General features: G+C 37.6%; 1 protein-coding gene across 7 annotated transcripts in view; it reads right to left on the bottom strand.

Annotated features, from left to right (window-relative positions):
- Window positions 1–20,206, bottom strand: part of HMCN1 (hemicentin 1) — a 537,476-nt gene that overhangs the window by 199,510 nt on the left and 317,760 nt on the right. For all 7 annotated transcript variants that reach the window (XR_015143096.1, XR_015143097.1, XR_015143098.1 and 4 more), the window contains 4 exons: window positions 20,040–20,148; window positions 18,369–18,538; window positions 17,015–17,169; window positions 9,888–10,011 (listed from right to left, as the gene is read on the bottom strand). Coding sequence is in view for 4 of the 7 variants with exons in the window: in XM_086343341.1 (XP_086199467.1) it covers window positions 9,888–10,011; window positions 17,015–17,169; window positions 18,369–18,538; window positions 20,040–20,148 (558 nt within the window). In the remaining 3 variants the exon portion in view is untranslated. The remainder of the gene's footprint in view (window positions 1–9,887; window positions 10,012–17,014; window positions 17,170–18,368; window positions 18,539–20,039; window positions 20,149–20,206) is intronic.

Here is a 20,206-nt window from a genome sequence, read left to right on the forward strand (position 1 = left end):
CAATAAAACAATATGATGGGAATAAGAAATATAACAGCCATGAAGCAGATTGGCTATTTTTCATTCCACTAGAGAACTTAAAGAGAAAAGATTAGATGTCAGCAAGAATGGTAGAATAAGAACTTGCAAAATCCACTCCACCATAAAAAAAAAAAAAAAAAAAAAGAACATTGGAAAATTATCAAAACAAACTTTCTTAAAACTCGGGGAATTAACCAAATGCTTACAATAATTCAAGAAGTGTTTATTCAAGAAAAAGAGCTAAATCTAATTAAGAAGAGTGAGTTTTACAACATTTTATCTGACTCTCTTCCCATCACTCTTTCCTTACCTCAGCAGTAATCTTGAAAACAAATAGCTCTGCAGCCACAGTGAAAAAAAGCACAGTAAATATTGGAGGGGATCAGAGCTACCTAAAAGCCCCATTCCTAGAAGACTCACTATTTGACCTGTCTGGCCTTTCTCTGGAAATTTCCACTCCTAGGACTTGTCTTTAACTATCCAGACCCAAAATTTGCTCAGTGAAATCAGTCCCTTTCCCAGAGGCATTTTAAAGTCTACCACAACAGACTTCACAGAGATTGTCCAGGAAAGTTACCGTATTAGTTTCCTTTCCCTTCCATAACAAATTATTTCAAACCTGGTAGTTTAAACAGCACAAGTGTATTATTTCACAGTTTTGTGGGTCAGAAATCAACATGGCTTCACTGGGTTAAAATCAAAGTTGCAGAAGGACTCATTTCCTTTCTGCTGGGTTCAAAGGAAAACCTGTTTTCTTTCCTATTCAGAGGATAAAGCATCTGCCTGCAATGCGGGGGACCCGGGTTCGATCCCTGGTTTGGGAAGATCCCCTGGAGAAGGAAATGGCAACCCACTCCAGTATTCTTGCCTGGAGAATCCCATGGACAGAGGAGCCTGGCGGGCTACAGTCCATGGGGTTGCAAACAGTTGGACACGACTGAGTGACTTCACTTTCTTTCCAACTTTTAGAGAGGACACATACTCCTTGAGTTGTGGACACCTTCCTCCATCTACAAAGCTAGTAATAGAGAAGGTCATAAGACCTCCCATCTCATCATTCTGAATTCTGCCTTAATTTTCTACTTTTCATGACGTGTCTGGGTCCATCTAGATAATTCATAATAATCTCCCTATTTTAATGTCCACTGATTGATAACATTAAATTTTTTAAAAATACTAAAGAAAGTCCTTCAGGCTGCATAAAAAGAGTGACTTTAATACATATAAAGAAGTAAAGAGGACTGGTAGAGGTAACTAATAGTAAAGACAGTAAAACTGTATATTTTGCAGATAACATTGTTTTCTCCTTCCTGATTTAAAAGACAATAACATAAATCAATGCTTATAAATATATATTGATAGGCACATGATGAATAAAGATGTAATTTGTATGACTATAATAGCACAAAGGAGGGGAAAGGGAAGGGATCTATATAGGAGCAAAGTTTTTATAGTACTGAAACTAAATTAGTATTCATCCAAATTATTAACATTATTAGTTAAGATGCTAATTGTAATCCTTAGGGCAACCACTAAAACTCAAACATATGGAAAAAGAAGGAATAAGATAAAATGGTAACAAGAAAGTATCTATTTAACACAAAAAGGCAGTAATGGAAGACCACAAAAACAACACGTACGTACATACGTATAAATAGACACAAAGCCCAGCATCTCAGTCATCACATTAAATGCAAACGTATAAATACCCTATGCAAAAGGCAGAAGAGGCCAGCAGAATGGATTTAAAAAGCAGAAGAAAAATAAAAACATGACCTAACTATATGTTGTCTACAAGTGATCCACTTTGGATTCAAAGACACAAACAGGTTGAAAGTAAAAGGATGGAAAAGATATCATGCAAGCAGTAAACTTGCTGCTATACCAGTATACCAGAGGCTATACCAGTATAAAAAAAAAACCCAGATTTTGAAAGAAAAACTATTAGTAGCAACCAAGTAAGATATTTTTAAATGACACAAAGTATCAATTTATCCAAAATACATGACAATTATAATCACATATTCGCAAAACAGTTACTCAGTGGTATCTGACTCATGGCAATCCCATGAAGTGTAGCCCACCAGGTTCCTTTATCCTTGGAATTCTCAGAGAAAGAATACTGGAGTGGGTAGCCATTCCTTCTCTAGAGGATCTTCCTGACGCATGGATTGAACCCAGGTCTCCTGCAGAACAGGAAGATTTTTTACCATTTGGGCCCCCAGGGAAGCCCATAAGTGAAAGTGTTAGGCACTCAGCCATGCCTGACTCTCTGCGACCCCATGGACTGTAGCCTGCCAGGCTCCTCTGTCCATGGAATTTTCCAGGAAAAGAATCTACCTGCAGTGCAGGAGACCAGGGTTCAATCCCTGGGTCGGGAAGATCCCCTGGAGAAGGGAATGAATGGCCACCCACTCCAGTGTTATTGCCTGGAGAATATCATGGGCAGAGGAGCCTGGTGGGCTACAGTCCATGGGGTCGCAAGGAGTCAGAAACAACTGAGTAACTAATATACACATTCACAAGACAATAGAGTCTCTAGATACACGGAACAAAAATTTTGCAGAATCTAAGGAAGAAAGACAATTCAACAAGAATAGTCGGAGACATCCACTTTCAAGAACAGATATAACAATTAGACAAAACTGAACAACACTATAAATCAAGAGATATACACAGAATAGTCCACACAAGAATAGCAAAATCAACATCCTTCTCAAGTGCACATGGAATATTTTTAAGAATAAACCATATGTTAGGCTATAAGAGAAGTCTCCAGACATTTAAAAGGATTAAATCATACAAAGTGTGTTTTTAAACCACAACAGAATGAAATTATGAATCAATCATAAGAGAAGAGTTGGGAAATTCACAAATATGTAGAAATGAAATAACGCACTCCTAAATAACATGTTTCTCAGAGAAGAAATCATATAAGATATTACATAATACCCTGAGATAAAATAAAAATACAACACATGAAAACTTACAGGATGCACATAAAGCAACAGAGAGTGAAATTCATAGCTGTAAACAACGATATTAAAAACTCAAATCAGTAACCTAACATTCCACCTAAAGAAACCAGAATAATAAAGAAAAGTAAACTAAACCCAAAGTGGGCAAAATAAAGGGAATAATAAAGAACAGAGAAAAAATAGACAATAGAAAGAAAGAGAAAATCAATGAAACTAAAATCTGGTTTTTTGAAAGATCAATAAAAGGGACAAAATTTTAGCCCAACTGACCAAGACAAAACAAAAGAGAGGAGACCAAATTACTTCGATCAGGAAAGAAACAAGGGTCATTGCTACCAACCTTACAGAATTACAATTATACAGTAATATTATAAACAGTTTTGTGCCAACAACTAGGTTATAACCTAGATGTAATAGATAATTTCTTAGAAAGATACAAACTACTAACACAAACTCAAAAAGAAACTGAAAATTTGAATAGACACATAAAAACAAATTGCATTAATAATCATTAAAAAAAAGTCCTTCACATACATACTCACAAAACTGGAGAATGGTTTTAATAGTGAATTCTGCCAAACATTTTAGAATTACACTGAGTCCTTCACAAACTCTTTCAAAATAAAGCAGACAATGAGTGAAACACTTCTTCAATCATTCGAAGAGGTCAGTGTAACATGATAACAGAACCAGACAGACAGAGTCAATAAAAGGACACTATGATCAATATCCCTTATGAAAAGAGACACAAAAATCATCAAAAAATACTAGTAAGGTGAATCCAGCAACACGTAAAACATATTACGCACCGTGACTAAGAGGAATTTATTCCAGAATGGCAGGGTTGGCTTAACATATGAAAATCAAGTACTGTATTCAATTCAGTATTATACTAAAGACTTAACTCAAAATGGACTAAACACTTAAATGTAAGACCTGAAACCACAAACTCCTAGAAGAAAACATAAGAATAAAGTTCCCTGACAGTGTTCTTGGTAATGATTTCTTGGATATGACACCAAAAGCATGAACAATAAATGCAAATATATATATGTGGTTTGCAAATATTTTCTTCTATTTTGTAGGTTGCTTTTCATTTTTCTGATGGGTTCCTTTACTTTGCAGAAGCTTTTCAGTTTGATGTAATTCCACTTGTTTATTTCGCTTTTATTGTTTGTGCTTTGGGTGTCATATCCATATATATAATAAAGGGTGAATAATAAAAATATACAAGAAACTTAGACAACTCAATAGCAAAAAAAAAAAAAAGCCACCAACAAATAATAAATAATACAAATATATAATGGGCAAAGGACCTGAATAGACAGTTTTTCAAAGAAGATACACAAATGGCCAACAGGTACAAGAAAAGGAGCTCACCATCACTAATTATCAGGGAAATGTAAATCAAAATCACAAGTGAATTATCACCTCACACCCATTAGTATGGTTATAAAAAATACAAGCAATAACAAGCGTTAGTGAGAATGTGGAAAAAAAGAAATTCGTACACTCTCAGTAGGAATGTAAATGGTAATGACCACTAGAAAACAGCATGAACTTTCCTCAAAAAAGTTAAAAATAGAACTACCATATGGTCCAGCAATCCCATATTTGGTTATATATCTGAAGCAAATAAAATCAGTATCTCAAAGATATCTATAACTCCCATGTTCATTGCAGCATTATTTAAAAAAGCCAAGACATAGAAACAATCTAAGTGTCCATAGATACATGAATGGATAATGAAGATGCTGTCTTTCTCTCTCTCATTCCCTCTGTGTGTTTATTATATGCACTGTTATACATTATATATATATAGAGAGAGAGACAGACAGACGGAATACTTCTTAGTCACAAGAAGGCAGGAAATTATGTCACTTAAAACAACCTGAATGACACTATAGGACCTTATGCTGAGTGAAATAAGCCAGACAGAGAAAAATAAATACTATATGATCTCACTTCTATGTGGAATTTAAAGAGTTGAACTCATAGAACCTGAGAATAGAATGGTGGTACCAGGGGCTGGGGGGTGGGGGAAATGGGGAGATACTGGTCAAAGGTACAACCCTTCATTTACAAGATCAAGTTCTGGAAGTCTAATGTACACCATGGTGACTATTGTACTTCTAAATACTGTACTGGTAACACAGTAGATCTTAAATGTTCTCACTACACACACAAAAATAGTAACTGTGTAAAATGGTGGATGTGTTAATTTGATTGTAATAATATTTCACAAAGTATACATACATTGAATCATCCCCTGGTACACTTAAAATGTATAGAATTTTATTCATCAATTATATCTCGATAAAGCTGGGGAAAAAAGAATAAAAGACAGAGTGGTACTGTTATAAGAATCACAATTAGGCAATGGAACAGAATTGATTTTAGAGAAATTTAACCCTTACATGTACAATCAAATGACTTCAAAAAGCATGCCAAGCCATTCAGTTGGGGAAAGATTAGCCTCTTCAATAAAGGGTGCTTGTTCATTTAACATAAAAACTAAATAAAAATATAAATATTATTATTCCCTTTCTGCACAAAGAGATGGTTTTGGAATACTGAATTTAGGTGAACACTGTTGTAGAAGAAGAATTAGTAAGGTAATAATATTTTGTGATAACAATAAGATGTCTGCATACTGTATACTCCAAGTAGAAGATTGAACTCTATTCGACTTACTGGCTTGCTTTCTTCTAAAGGCTCCAGGCATGTATCATGCCAAAATCAAAACACCTTCCTCTGAACATATTGTGGGTCTAAATTTTGCTATTACTTTAATCATTCAGAGACATTAATTCATTTTTTTAAAATCATGGTAAAATTTGAATTAATATATAACTGATCAAAAGTGCCTTGGAGACTCCCTAACCAAGAAAATTATAATACAATGAATAATATATTCACCAATACCAAGAAAATAGCATAGTAGAGCCCTGAACTAAAGTTATCCTTTAAAAGATAAAAGTTCTCTACAATATTCTCAAGTTCCTCTAGGCCACAAGTGAGCTATTACACAAAACACAAAAATGATATAGAAAAAAAAAATTTAAGTGGGTGTTAGCATATTTTAGCCAAGCAAATACATCCAAATAATAAAATGAAGGGTGCTCTACTAATGTTTTAGCCAGACAAGTAATACAGACACAAAATAGTTCCTGGCCAGCAGTAAAGACAGCAGGACATTAGATATATTTGTTAAAATGTTGGTGTAATGAGCAGGGCCAGAAGCCAAATACGTGTTTGGCCAAAACAGTCATTAAGCTGCTATTTACAGATGATGACCAGGAACCAGACACCAGGCTATATTTTTCATGTCTAGTCTTGCATTGATTCCTCAGAACAACTTCCCTGATTGTGGTATTATCTTCATCCTTTCCATTTTACAGATGAGAAAACTAAGCTTTTAAAAAGTTAGCATCTAAGCCCACTGTCCTCTGGATAATACTTGGAGTGTATTATCCAGTTCAAAGCTTTTCACTACAATATTCTACTTCTGGGTGCTTGACCTTGGTTGATTTTGGCTAGAAAATAATTACGTGCAGACGAATGCTTGGGCCATTAGACCCCAAAGAATCATTTGTTTGTGGAAACATCTGTCTCACTTGGCAAGTATTTGAGGTTTAAATATAATTTCATAGTTTGGTCTAGAGAATTAGAACTTCAAGAATTATGAAACTTTGATCATCAAAAGGACCACCTACTGAGAGCCTCTGCCGTCTATAATAGAACTTCCCTTGGAAAACCCAGGGGATCATAAGAATGTTCCCCTTCTCGTGATCATGACTTCATTTCCAGTCCAGGAGACCATGCACCCTTACTCCACCTTTTGGAAACCCTTTTTTCCATGTTTGAGAACGATGGAAGCATCTACACTCCTTTTTTATAGAAAAGCAAAATAATAAGCATGTTGAAAGCTGAGTTTCTTAGGACTGAATACTTTTGGATGACAATTGTATGGATACAAAAGACTCACTTGCTGAGTGTGTTAGTCCTGGGATTAAAACAAATCCTAATTTGAAAAACAGCTATAGGATTGGTTAAATAATAAAAGAAATAATTAAATGACAGTTGCTTTGCCTATAGATTTTTCAATGTCCCTCTTAATATACAGCACCAGACTTATATATAATACTTTGGAAGCACTCAGAAAGCAAGAGTATAAGCAGGCTACTACAAACTTCTATTACTGACTTCTTAGCTTTATTACAAAATTGAATTATCAAATTAATAATTAGAGAGAGTCATTAATATCTCAAGTAATTCAATGTGTGGTATCTTTAACCACTCTCTCCCTATTCTTATGCAATTTTTTTGCCTCAGATTAATTTGTCATTTTTAACCTCTGAGGTCTTTGTGAAATCCACCAACTAATCCCTTAGAAATTCCTACATCTTTTTTAACATCTCCAATTCTCCCTGAAATTATGAATACAAATATGAAAGAGGACAGGATCAAGTCTGGCACCATGTCCCTCCAATGTGACACAGCCATCATGAAGGCCAAGATGATACATCACTTTCTGTTCATATTCCTGTCACATGTCATGTTAACTACTTCCTCCAGGTTGATCATGATCAATATTAGATTAGAAGTTCACTTCATCATTTATTCTTCCTTCAGGTTGATGAAATGTTATCCAGACAAGTCAAGATCCTATTAGGGGAAACATTTTCAGCTAGTAATATATCTTACTTCTATTCTATGGTAATTCATATCAAGAAGACTTTTCTATTTTCTAACTAGTCTGGTAGTTTTTTAAAAAAATCCTTACAATCACCAACCTTGTGTTTCCCTTTTTTCACACTAACCCAGATATCCTCCAGCCTCCTTCTCCTTGTCTCTGAGGATTTTCTACTTGTGTACTCTAATTGAATCTCTTGCTAACATGTATTTTGTTACCATAGTTAGATAGTATGTTGATAGACTTGTGTTTTCTCAGATATTGGATCTGCTTTTTTCTTTTCTGTTGTTGCCCTGTGTTTGATGATATACTCGAGTTCTTTCACGGACTCTAGTCTTCAGTCAGTCTTGACTACACTGGCAAGTCTCTAGACCAGTCTTTACAGTCTGGGCCAATGTTTTTCCATGTAAAGGCTCAGATTACTTGCATGAGAGATGCTGTTTCATGAGATGTGGGAAAGCATCCAGAAAGATGTATTTCTAAAAAGCAATACATATGATTTTTATGAATACAAGCCTGGGAGCCCCAAATACTGAGGTCTGGTTCTTCCCAGTTCTGGGGACATGTTCTCTTCTTCACTACAGAGTTTTCATTTAAGTAATTTAAAGCAGTCTAGAGAACAAATAACTTCTCTTTTCTGGACAGCTTCTGAAAGAGTAGAAGTGGGAGATAATATTATATCTAAAACCTTTAAACCTCAAAAGCACTCTTCAAGTCAGATACTCAGATTAATTAAGTAGCTTGCTCAAAGTTATACAAATCATGGTTAACAAAGAATTTAAACCAAAGTTAGCATCAGTCCAGTGCCTGAGATGATGGCAACATATCATGCTATCCTACTCAACTGCTTCCTCTTAGCCAGCAATGGGAGACCAGATTAGGACTGAAGCTATTGGAAAGGAGAAGATAAATAATCTATACAAAAAGGAGACAAGGAGACTCAGGGCAGGAAAACTGGGGAGAGCAAGCCCACCCCCAGCACACTCTTAGATGGAAGTTGAGGTCTGAGTAAATGCTGGAGACAGCTGCCAAAGAATACTGGAAACATACAGAGGCCTCACAAGGAATGAGGTAAATTCAAGGCAACTTAAGGAAGAGCACGGTCAATCTGTCCCCTAACCCTCAAGCATGGTGAGACAATTCCAAAATGGTTACAGTCAGATATTGATCATTAAGTTAATTATTCAATGAAAAACTAAAGGTCCTCTAAGAAATATAGTTTGTGTATATGATAAGTCATATTCATATCTGAAAAACGGGGGAAAGAATAAAGTGGGTTTATTGGAAACATTTAGAGAATTGATCATTTTAATTTTTTAACTGGGTGATTTAATTAAAAGAAAACATGTAAAGAAACAGATTAGAAGAATTCAATGTTCACACAAAATTTTTTCATTCACTTATTATTTACTCTTTCATTTGTCAAACATTTATTGACTTCCTACTATATACCTGGAGTTAAGCTAAATGCTGGGGTGTTATTTCAGGTTTAGATCACTCAGTAAATATGGGGTGAATATATGAATGAATGGATGGAATGAATGAATAAAAGGCTTAACAAGCAATCACATGAATTAGAGAAAATGAATAAAGTGTACAAGGAGATCTTCGCTAGCTCTCTGTAAATATCCTTGGCTGAATTAGGAAAGTCCAGACGTTCAATTCTTGGTCCTTTCTGATGAACCTCTACAGATGTGAAGTCTCACAATGACAGTTCAGGAGTCTTTCAAGTTTACTGCGAAGCTGCAGTATTCATGAGGCATTCCATGGCCACTCAGACTTTTTACTAAAGTACACGAGGGAAGATCCTCAGCCAAAGATAGGTTCTACTCATGTCTAGCTTCAAAACATTCATCTTTTAGGCAGGCAAGATAATCATAGACAATGCGAAGGAAAAAACCTGCAACTTCTGGTTTTTCAACAAAAGTTATCTGTACAAAGCTATCAGCTGACAGAATTCAAACAATTAAAACACAAGGTGGTGTGTGTGTTTATGAGCTCTAGCTTGTCTATTTGACAACATGAAAACTGAAGATCTTCAATGAGTAATGACCATAATGTAAACTATATACTTTTCTCATACAGACTAAAATAAACCCTCATTTCTTTTACATTACAATTCAATAAAAACGAGCCCAATGTTTTTTTTTTAAAAGAAATGCTCTTTTGTTAAGACATGGAGGTGCCATTACCATGTACATGCAGTTGAATGTGCTGCTGTGTTTCTCCAGCTGCATTGGTAGCCACACACGTGTATCTGCCAGCATCTTCCATCAGGGCTTTGGCAATTTGTAGAAGTCGACCAGAAGACTGTATCTAATTGGGATCAGAAAATATAGCAGCATTCTGGACTTTACATGTGGACTTGAAAATACTTGCTGAAGACACAAACCCATTTAAGTTTATAATATCTAATTATATTTTTATGCTGGTATCTTAATTACCTTTTGACAAATTAGAGCCAGATCACTTCATCATGTACAGGAAAACAGACTATTTTGATGGAAAAGCTTTTCTTACGCATTGGAAAACACGAAGTTACCTAAGGCCAGCCTGCTGGTATAGTCATAAAAGTCCACTGAATAAAAAGGCTTTAGCAATGCAACTATGAGGTATGTGATGAAAATGGAGCTATTTGAAAAAAAAAACATGGTTATATTTATATAACACTTCATAAATAGTTTTAAAACAACAATCTTTTTTGATTAAATGGTCACAGGGGCCAGAAAAACAATAAAAATTATAAAATATGAGTAATGGAAATGCAGATAAATTTCCTCCTGTCTGGTTTTCCTTATTTCCTTCCTAAGCACATGACAACTGGCCTCCACCATTTTAGAAGTAGTGATTCTGTGGTTACACTTTGAAACGGATTATTCAGGGCTTAGCAGTAACTTCCTTTTTAAAGATTTCTTTTGACATGGACCATTTTTAAAGTCTTTATTGAATTTGTTACAAGATTGCTTCTGCTTTATGTTTTGTTTTTTTCAGCCCTGAGGCATGCGGGATCATAGCTCCCTAACTAGAGACTGAACCCCCGCATTGGAAAGCAAAGTCCCAAGCACTGGACCAGCAGGGAAGTCCCATCAGTAAGTTCCACTCACAGCATCGAGCAGTCTAGGCAGTGAGCTCATACTACAGCATTTGGCACTGTGGGCTTCCTACTCCTTCAATCACTCTGCTTTCTGGTAGCTGAGAGACAGTACTCCCTCAGTTCTCACTCTCTGACTTTCTTAGTAGACTACAGAACCTGTTTCCTCCTCCTGTCCCATAAACAGGGAACTTGGCTTTCAGATAGTTTTCATCCAAACCCATGTCTTCAATGAAGAATCCTGCGCAGGCTCCTACATTTACAGCACTGGCCTCAACTTCTCTCCTGAGCTTCCAACTGTCTGCTGGACAAGTTAGCATATGAAATGTAACACATCCAAAGCAAAGCTTACAACTGTTTTCCCCATATTTCTGAACCTAATTCTCATGTCATGTCTTGTTGAATGGCACAGGTCATCTGGGTTTCAGAGGCCACTGTGACTCTCCCAGTACTTAGACAATGCTATGTTTCTCAGATCCCTTGTCTCCATTCTCACAGCCACTGTGGGATTATAACAGCTCCTTAATTTATATTCCAGTGTCTCCAGCCTCCCAAACTGTTAATCTGCCTTGCATACTGTTGCCAGAATAATTTGTGTAAAATGCAAATTTGATCCTTTTACCAGTCCCCCTTCAAAGCTCATGCATGGCTCACCACTTTGTCCAAAACGAAACTGGAGCTCAGGAAAGCCTTCCAGGCTCACCACATTCTGACCCCAGATGATCTCTCCATACACTGCCTTGTACACTCCCACTTAACTTCTTCTCCAGCAATACTGTACTAAACATTGCAACCAGCACATTCACATACTTATATTCACTTCTGGACTTTCACACGTGGCCTTTAAAAAGTGCCATAATTTCTTAAGACTGCGTTACATCAGTTTTATCTCCTGTTTCTTCTCACTCTTTATGCTGCCCTTGAATTAAGTCATCCCTGTCCATGAGTTTCAAGTATCATAATGCATCAATATCTCCAGCGATCCTTTGAGCTCCAAGACCATATATTCCATGATTTCCCTGGTATCCCCATTTATTTCAAAATCATATTAACTCTGAAAAGTCTAAAACTCATAGTTTTTTCCCCTCAAACTTATCTGCCTCCAAAATCTCCTTTTTCACTGGATGGCATCACTGTCTATGCACTTGTGTATACTAGATTCCTACTAGTTTTTCTTCATATTCTCCACTTCCTCACCTTTTATCAACAATCTATAATCAAGCCCTAATGATTTAACCAGTAAATAACTATCAAATATATCCATGTATCTTCACTTCTGTGGCCAGTATGAGTCCAAATTTCTATCTTTTCTCTCCTAGACAAAAATAAATAAGTTCAACTGATTTCCACATATCTACTCTTGACTCCTTAATTCTTTCTCCAAAAAGGCCTAGGTAACTCCTGAAAATGTAAGCCTGCTCATGTCATTTTTCTCTCTGTTCAGTTCAGTTCAGTCACTCAGTCATGTCCGACTCTTTGCCACCCCGTGAATTGAAGCATGCCAGGCCTCCCTGTCCATCACCAACTCCCAGAAGTCACTCAAACTCACGTCCGTCAAATCGGTGATGCCATCAAGCCATCTCATCCTCTGTTGTCCCCTTCTCCTCCTGCCCCCAATCCCTCCCAGCATCAGAGTCCTTTCCAATGAGTCAACTCTTTGCATGAGGTGGCCAAAGTACTGGAGTTTCAGCTTTAGCATCATTCCTTCCAAAGAAATCCCAGGGCTGATCTCCTTCAGAAGGGACTGGTTGGATCTCCCTGCAGTCCAAGGGACTCTCAAGAGTCTTCTCCAACACCACAGTTCAAAAGCATCAATTCTTTGGCACTCAGCTTTCTTCACAGTCCAACTCTCACACCCATACCATAGATGACTACTGGAAAAACCATAGCCTTGACTAGACAGACCTTTGTTGGCAAAGTAATGTCTCTGCTCTTCAATATGCTATCTAGGTTGGTCATAACTTTCCTTCCAAGGAGTAAGCGTCTTTTAATTTCATGGCTGCAATCACCATCTGTAGTGATTTGGGAGCCCCAAAAAATAAAGTCTGACACTGTTTCCCCATCTATTTCTCATGAAGTGATGGGACCAGATGCCATGATCTTAGATTTCTGAATGTTGAACTTGAAGCCAACTTTTTCACTCTCCTCTTTCACTTTCATCAAGAGGCTTTTGAGTTCCTCTTCACTTTCTGCCATAAGGGTGGTGTCATCTGCATATCTGAGGTTATTGATATTTCTCCCAGCAATCTTGAGTCCAGCTTGTGCTTCTTCCAGTCCAGCATTTCTCATGATGTACTCTGCATAGAAGTTAAATAAGCAGGGTGACAACATACAGCCTTGACGCACTCCTTTTCCTGTTTGGAACCAGTCTGTTGTTCCATGTCCAGTTCTAACTGTTGCTTCCTGACCTGCATATAGGTTTCTCAAGAGGCAGGTCAGGTGATCTGGTATTCCCATCTCTTTCAGAATTTTCCACAGTTTATTGTGATCCACACAGTCAAAGGCTTTGGCATAGTCAATAAAGCAGAAATCAATGTTTTTCTGGAACTCTCTTGCTTTTTCCATGATCCAGCAGATGTTGGCAATTTGATCTCTGGTTCCTCTGCCTTTTCTAAAACCAGCTTGAACATCTGGAAGTTCACGGTTCCCATATTGCTGAAGCCTGGCTTGGAGAATTTTGAGCACTATTTTACTAGCGTGTGAGATGAGTGCAATTGTGCAGTAGTTTGAGCATTCTTTGGCATTGCCTTTCTTTGGGATTGGAATGAAAACTGACCTTTTCCAGTCCTGTGGCCACTGCTGAGTTTTCCAAATTTGCTGGCATATTAAGTGCAGCACTTTCACAGCATCATCTTTCAGGATTTGGAATAGCTCAACTGGAATTCCATCACCTCCATAGCTTTGTTCGTGGTGATGCTTTCTAAGGCCCACTTGACTTCACATTCCAGGATGGCTGGCTCTAGGTGAGTGATCACACCATTGTGATTATCTGGACTGTGAAGATCTTTTTTGTACAGTTCTTCTGTGTATTCTTGCCACCTCTTCTTAATATCTTCTGCTTCTGTTAGGTCCATATCATCTGTCCTTTATTGAGCCCATCTTTGCATGAAATGTTCCTTTGGTATCTCTAATTTTCTTGAAGAGATCTCTAGTTTTTCCCATTCTGTTGTTTTCCTCTATTTCTTTGCATTGATTGCCGAGGAAGGCTTTCTTATCTCTTCTTGCTATTCTTTGGAACTCTGCATTCAGATGTTTATATCTTTCCTTTTCTCCTTCGCTTTTCGCTTCTCTTCTTTTTACAGTTTTTTTGTAAGGCCTCCCCAGACAGCCATTTTGCTTTTTTGCATTTCTTTTCCCTGGGGATGGTCTTGATCCCTGTCTCCTGTACAATGTCATGAACCTCAGTCCATAGTTCATCAGACACTCTATCTATCAGATTTAGTCCCTTAAATCTATTTCTCACTTCCACTGTATAATCATAAGGGATTTGATTTAGGGCATACCTGAATGGTCTAGTGGTTTTCCCTACTTTCTTCAATTTCAGTCTGAATTTGGCAATAAGGAGTTCATGATCTGAGCCACAGTCAGCTCCCAGTCTGGTTTTTGCTGACTGTATACAGCTTCTCCATCTTTGGCTGCAAAGAATATAATCAATCTGATTTTGGTGTTGCCCATCTGGTGATGCCCATGTGCAGAGTCTTCTCTTGTGTTGTTGGAAGAGGGTGTTTGCTATGACCAGTGTGTTCTCTTGGCAAAACTCTATTAGCCTTTGCCCTACTTCATTCCGTATTCCAAGGCCAAATTTGCCTGTTACTCCAGGTGTTTTCTTGACTTACTACTTTTGCATTCCAGTCCCCTATAATGAAAAGGACATCTTTTTTGGGTGTTAGTTCTAAAAGGTCTTGTAGGTCTTCATAGAACCGTTCAACTTCAGCTTCTTCAGCGTTTCTGGTTGGGCATAGGCTTGGATTACTGTAATATTGAATGGTTTGCCTTGGAAACGGACAGAGATCATTCTGTTGTTTTTGAGATTGCATCCAAGTACTGCATTTCGGGCTCTTTTGTTGACCATGATGGCTACTCCATTTCTTTTAAGGGATTCCTGCCCACAGTAGTAGATATAATGGTCATCTGAGTTAAATTCACCCATTCCAGTTCGCTGATTCCTAGAATGTCAACGTTCACTCTTGTCATCTCCTGTTTGACCACTTCCAATTTGCCTTGATTCATGGACCTAACATTCCAGGTTCCTATGCAATATTGCTCTTTCCCTGGAAAGAGCTACCAATATTTCCCTGGTAGCTCAGACAGTAAAGCATCTGCCTACAATGCGGGAGACTTGGGTTTAATCCCTGGGTCAGGAAGATCTCCTGGAGAAAGGAATGGCAACCCACTCTAGTATTCTTGCCTCCCCACCTCCCTCCACCCAAAAGAAACATTTTTCTCTTAAAACTGTTCAAAAATCTCCCATTGCTTTAAAGTGAAAATAAAAACATTAATATTACTCGAATACTTTCCACTCATCCTCTGATCTTCTCTAATATCATTTCTCCCTTGCTCTTACTTCCCTAAGCCAATGGCTTGCTTTCAGGTTCTCAAAAGGTGTCATACTGCTCTTTGTTTGCCCACGAACATCTTCTCTGAAAGATTCTACTCAGCTCTCTTCTATTAATGTTTCCATTTAACTCCATATGTTCTTCAGATTTCTGCTTACAGACTTTCTTCATAAATCACCCTCATGCTTTTGGAAGAGGTCGTTGAGAGGATGTGACCGCCTGCATGACCTGTGAGCTGGACTCAAGCATTTGGAGGCTCCTGAACTTCTCATGTTTGGAATGTGCATTCCATCTGCCTCCCCAGTGCTAGACACTGCCCAGGGATATAGCCTTGAGATATTAGTGTGCTGTTGAGACCATCTGAACGGATATGCGACTAAACCTAGTTAGGGCCTCTATATAAAGTTTTAAGATTTGGTAGGCAGGTAAGGAGATGTACTCATCTTACAGACATTCAAGACAAGCCTGGAAAGTAAGTTCCCTTGCTTATTAAATCTGCCGCTACCAATCTAGAGTGCTGTGACTCTTTCTGAGGTCTCTCTTTCCCCTCTGAATAGGGGGGTGGTTTCAGATTACACCGGGGAAGCTCCAGGGGTTGCAAACCACACAGGCTCAAAGGCAGCATTTCTTATTATCTGTTCTTAAACCTCTCTAAACTCTCTCTTAAAATTACTCATCCCTATCTCCAATTATACTTTTGTATGATTATCTGATAAATATCTGTCTCACAGGTAAGCAGTTGTTTACCTGCACTATGATAGAAGGATATGTATTAAATCTTTTGTTAGCACAAAATGTGTGAGATTAATTCCACTAGATTTGGAATAGGAATAATAAATGAACAGATCACTTCTGCCAGGAAAAGAACTTTGCATATCCCTCATTACCGAAACTTCTCTCAAGCAAAGTGCAAGCCCGTTTAGTCAATTAATCTGATCTTAGAAGCAAAATCTATTATTTTAAATGCATCATTTAAATCACTGAAGTTTACAATCTACTCATCTCTTAATTCAACAAATATGTACTGACTATAATTATATACCAGGGACTATACTCAGTATGCCTGGAGAAGGAAATGGCACCCCACTCCAGTACTCTTGCCTGGAAAATCCCATGGACAGAGAAGCCTGGTAGACTACAGTCCATGGGATTGCAAAGAGTCGGACACGACTGAGCGACTTCACTTCACTTATACTCAGTATGAAAGATACAGAAACGAACTTACTCATAGAGACTGGTCTCTGCCATCTTGAAGATTATAAACTAAACTATATTTTCCAAGACAAATTTCACCTAGGCTTATGTAGTTATAATTCCACCTTAATCCTAGTCAAAGGTGAACATATTTCTGATACTCTGACTTAGTACTGATAAACTGTTCATCTATGGGACACTGGTTTTTTTTATCACGTAAAACAGGCATACGTTGAGATAGTACAAATAACGACCACCATGTTAAAATCAACATCACTGTTAAAGTTATTAGTCTTTAATTCCATTTTTCGAGTCAAAATATTAAGCTAAATTCTAAACAAGCCTAAGGCCAACACATAATATTTTAGTGCATTTCCCGCAAAATCTGTCCAACAGGAAAACCTATAACTAAGAAAAGAGAATATGACAGCTCTTTATATAGCTTTCTCATCTTCAACATAATAATGTTCATACTTACTTTGAGGTTCCCTTGGGCAGTGTTGACAGGCTGTCCATCTTTCAACCATGTAATAGATGGATTCGGAATGCCATTAGCTGTGCACTGCAAGGTGATGGGCTTGTACTTCAGTACAGCTCTCTCAGAAAGACCTGAGGATTTGATTGTTGGAGGAACTAGATTTAAGGGAAAGAGAAGAGAAGGAAGGAAGGAAAGAAGGAAGAAAAAAGAAAGTTGAGGAGGGGACAGAGGGAGAGAGGGAACAAAAACCATAATCAGTAGGCTCAACACTTAAAGATCCAGAACTTGAAAGTTTAAAATTTAGAAAGGAAAAGATGACAAAATAACAAACAACAAAATAAATTCACCCATGCACTTCATATATCATTTTTAGCAATTTTAGAGTTACTTATTTCTGAAGTAGGATCTCTAATTCTCCAAAGAATAAGTAAAGCGTGTTTACAGCAACTGCAATCCATATGTATGTTTGGCTTACAACCTTTTGGTCTGTTTTCCTAATGTATTATGACCTTCCATTTCTCCAGAACTGCCTCATTAAATCAGAGTGCGTTTCCAGTACCCATAATTATACCACATGAATCTGTCCCCAGCAGGGCTGATTAAATCCAGGATGGTAATCTGAGTTAAGCTGGGCTTGCCAGATTTCCTCCCTCAAGAACTGGAACTGACAGTGAGGAACGGGACTGGCTATATTCTATCATGGGATTGAAAAAGTGGGGAAAAAACCAGTCTGCCTGGGAAGAATGAAACTGATGTTCATAGAAACCTCTGCTTGTAGCTTCCAAAGGCTCTCCAGTTTCTTATTCCAGTCCTTCCCTTCCCAAGGACGACTAGCAAATGAGATACATAATACCCTGGCAGAGGTTTGCTGCTGTCATTAATGATTCTAACCCTATTATGCCAGTTCTAAGGATGCAATTATGTGCCCTGGATCCCGCATCATACCTTCAGCCTCCATTTCTGAAAATGACTTTATTCACACTCCCTTCTGTTTTGGCTGAAAGCTTGAATGCTTATAACCCCCATTTACTTGACATTTGCTACCTATCTTTTCTATCTTCTTTGATCTCATTGCTCAGACCCTTGCATGCTGTGTAGAATATACCTCCTACCATTTAAACTCCATCTCAATTCATTCACATGGTTATCAAATGGTTAAATCGTCCGTGTTAGTAAAGTGCCTTAAAATTTTCCATTATTTAACTCAAATTTTCATCCAAATTCACATCCAAATTTGTACTACTTTCCACAATTCAAGATTTATCCAGATTAATGAGTCACAATCTGAATTAGACACTGAAACGATGCATAAATGAATTTTCAGTGAAATGTTCCTGTCCCTTCTTCAGCATACCATGAACAGTTACTTCAAATTCCTTCCTGTGGTCTCCAGCAGTGTTTGTTGCTACACACCGATAAAGGCCTGTGTCTGACACTTGAGCCTGGGCAATAACCAGTTTGTGTCCATTTAGTAAGATCCTGAATCCATCTCTTTCATCAATGAGCTGGCCGTCCTTCAGCCACCTACAGAAACAGAGCAAAAAGAAGTCTGGAGATATACTTTAAATAACTGCATTCCTAAGTCATCAACCAACCACTCTATCTATCTTGGAGAAACTGCATTTACTAATGTATATTGGACTCATATATTTATATATGTGTACACGTATATTTGGGCTTCCCAAGTGGCGCTAGTGGTGAAGAATCCGCCTGCCTAATGTAGTAGATATAAGAGACACGGATTCAATCCCTGAGTTGCAAAGACTCCCTGGAGAAAGGCATGGCAACCCACTCCAGTATTCATGCCTGGAGAATCCCATGGACAGAGGAGCCTGGCGGGCTACAGTACTTAGGGTCGCAAAGAGTCAGATACAACTGAAGCGACTTAGCACAGCACAGAAGAGCATGATATATATATTCTCAATTATGTACTTGCCTAATTTCCCATTTGCTCATTCTAGGAAATAAACTGCAAATCAGGAAAAGAAAAAGTTTAAAAAGAAGTTGGCATATTGCAGGAAACCAAAGAACTATGTGTACAGGTCTTCATTTTTCTATTAATGCCAGGCTACAGAAAGAGGCAAATGCTCCTACCTGTCTCTCACTTCCAATGTTTAGATAACATTAACCAGCAAAACACACACAATCCTAAAACATTTGTAAAACAAAACTCTAAAATCATATGGTATCTTATAAGTTTTAGTTTATCATGAGTTATCACTTTCCATTTAGTCTATAGTCATGTGTGTGTGCTTAGTCACTCAGTCACGTCCGACTCTGCGACCCCATGGGCTGTAGCCCACCAGGCTCCTCTGTCCGTGGGATTCTCCAGGTAAGAATACTGGAGTGGGTTGCCATTTCCTCCTCCAGGGGATCTTCCCAACCCAGGGATCGAACCCAGGTCTCCCTCATTGCAAGCAGATTCTTTACTGTCTGAGGCACTAGAGAAGCCCATTATCACGTGTGGAGCTATTTTATTTCAACAACTAGTTGAGCATCTGTTGTTTGCATATCCCATATCACCTTGGAAATGAAAAGTAAGTATTCAAGAAATACTTTGTGAATGAAGGAATGAGAAAAAAAAAATTGGTAGTCATATATTCATGTTAAGTTCCTCTATTTCCCTAATATTTCTGGTACACTGTTCTAAATTTAGTTGTTCATTAAACATCTCAGTGCTTCAAGAAGATCTGACAGATAGTGCTTAATATTCTGTTTCTATGAACTAAAAATGTAATTTTTAAGAGCGTATAATGAATCCCTCTAATGGAGCAGATTTATGGGCCCTGTGAGTATCAGATAAAAGTTACCTTGCATTGAGTTAGCCAAAAAGCTGATTCAGCTTTCTTCTGCCAAATGAATCTTTGGCCAACTCAATTAGAGAATACATCTTAATAAAAGAGGTATATAATCAGTATACCTTTATACAATCACTTTTTAGTGACATAGAACCTCTTTCAAAATAGCTCTAAAACTCTCAAATAAAAAAGTGGGAGGTATTTAGAAGACATACCAAAGCCCTTACATGATAGTTGGTGGAGGAGAACCTGTCACTTGACAATCTAGTTCCAGCAAGTTATTGACCATTACAATGAAGTAAGACGTTTCATCTCCTCCTTCTATAGCTGGTGGCACTAGAAAAAAAGAGGGATGAAACATACAAAGAAATGTATACAGGAGAAAATATAGTAT

The sequence above is a fragment of the Bos grunniens genome, chromosome 16, assembly GCF_055505025.1.
Source record: "Bos grunniens cultivar Pamir isolate PY7600 chromosome 16, Bosgru_T2T1.0, whole genome shotgun sequence".
Classification (NCBI taxonomy): Eukaryota; Metazoa; Chordata; class Mammalia; order Artiodactyla; family Bovidae; genus Bos; species Bos grunniens.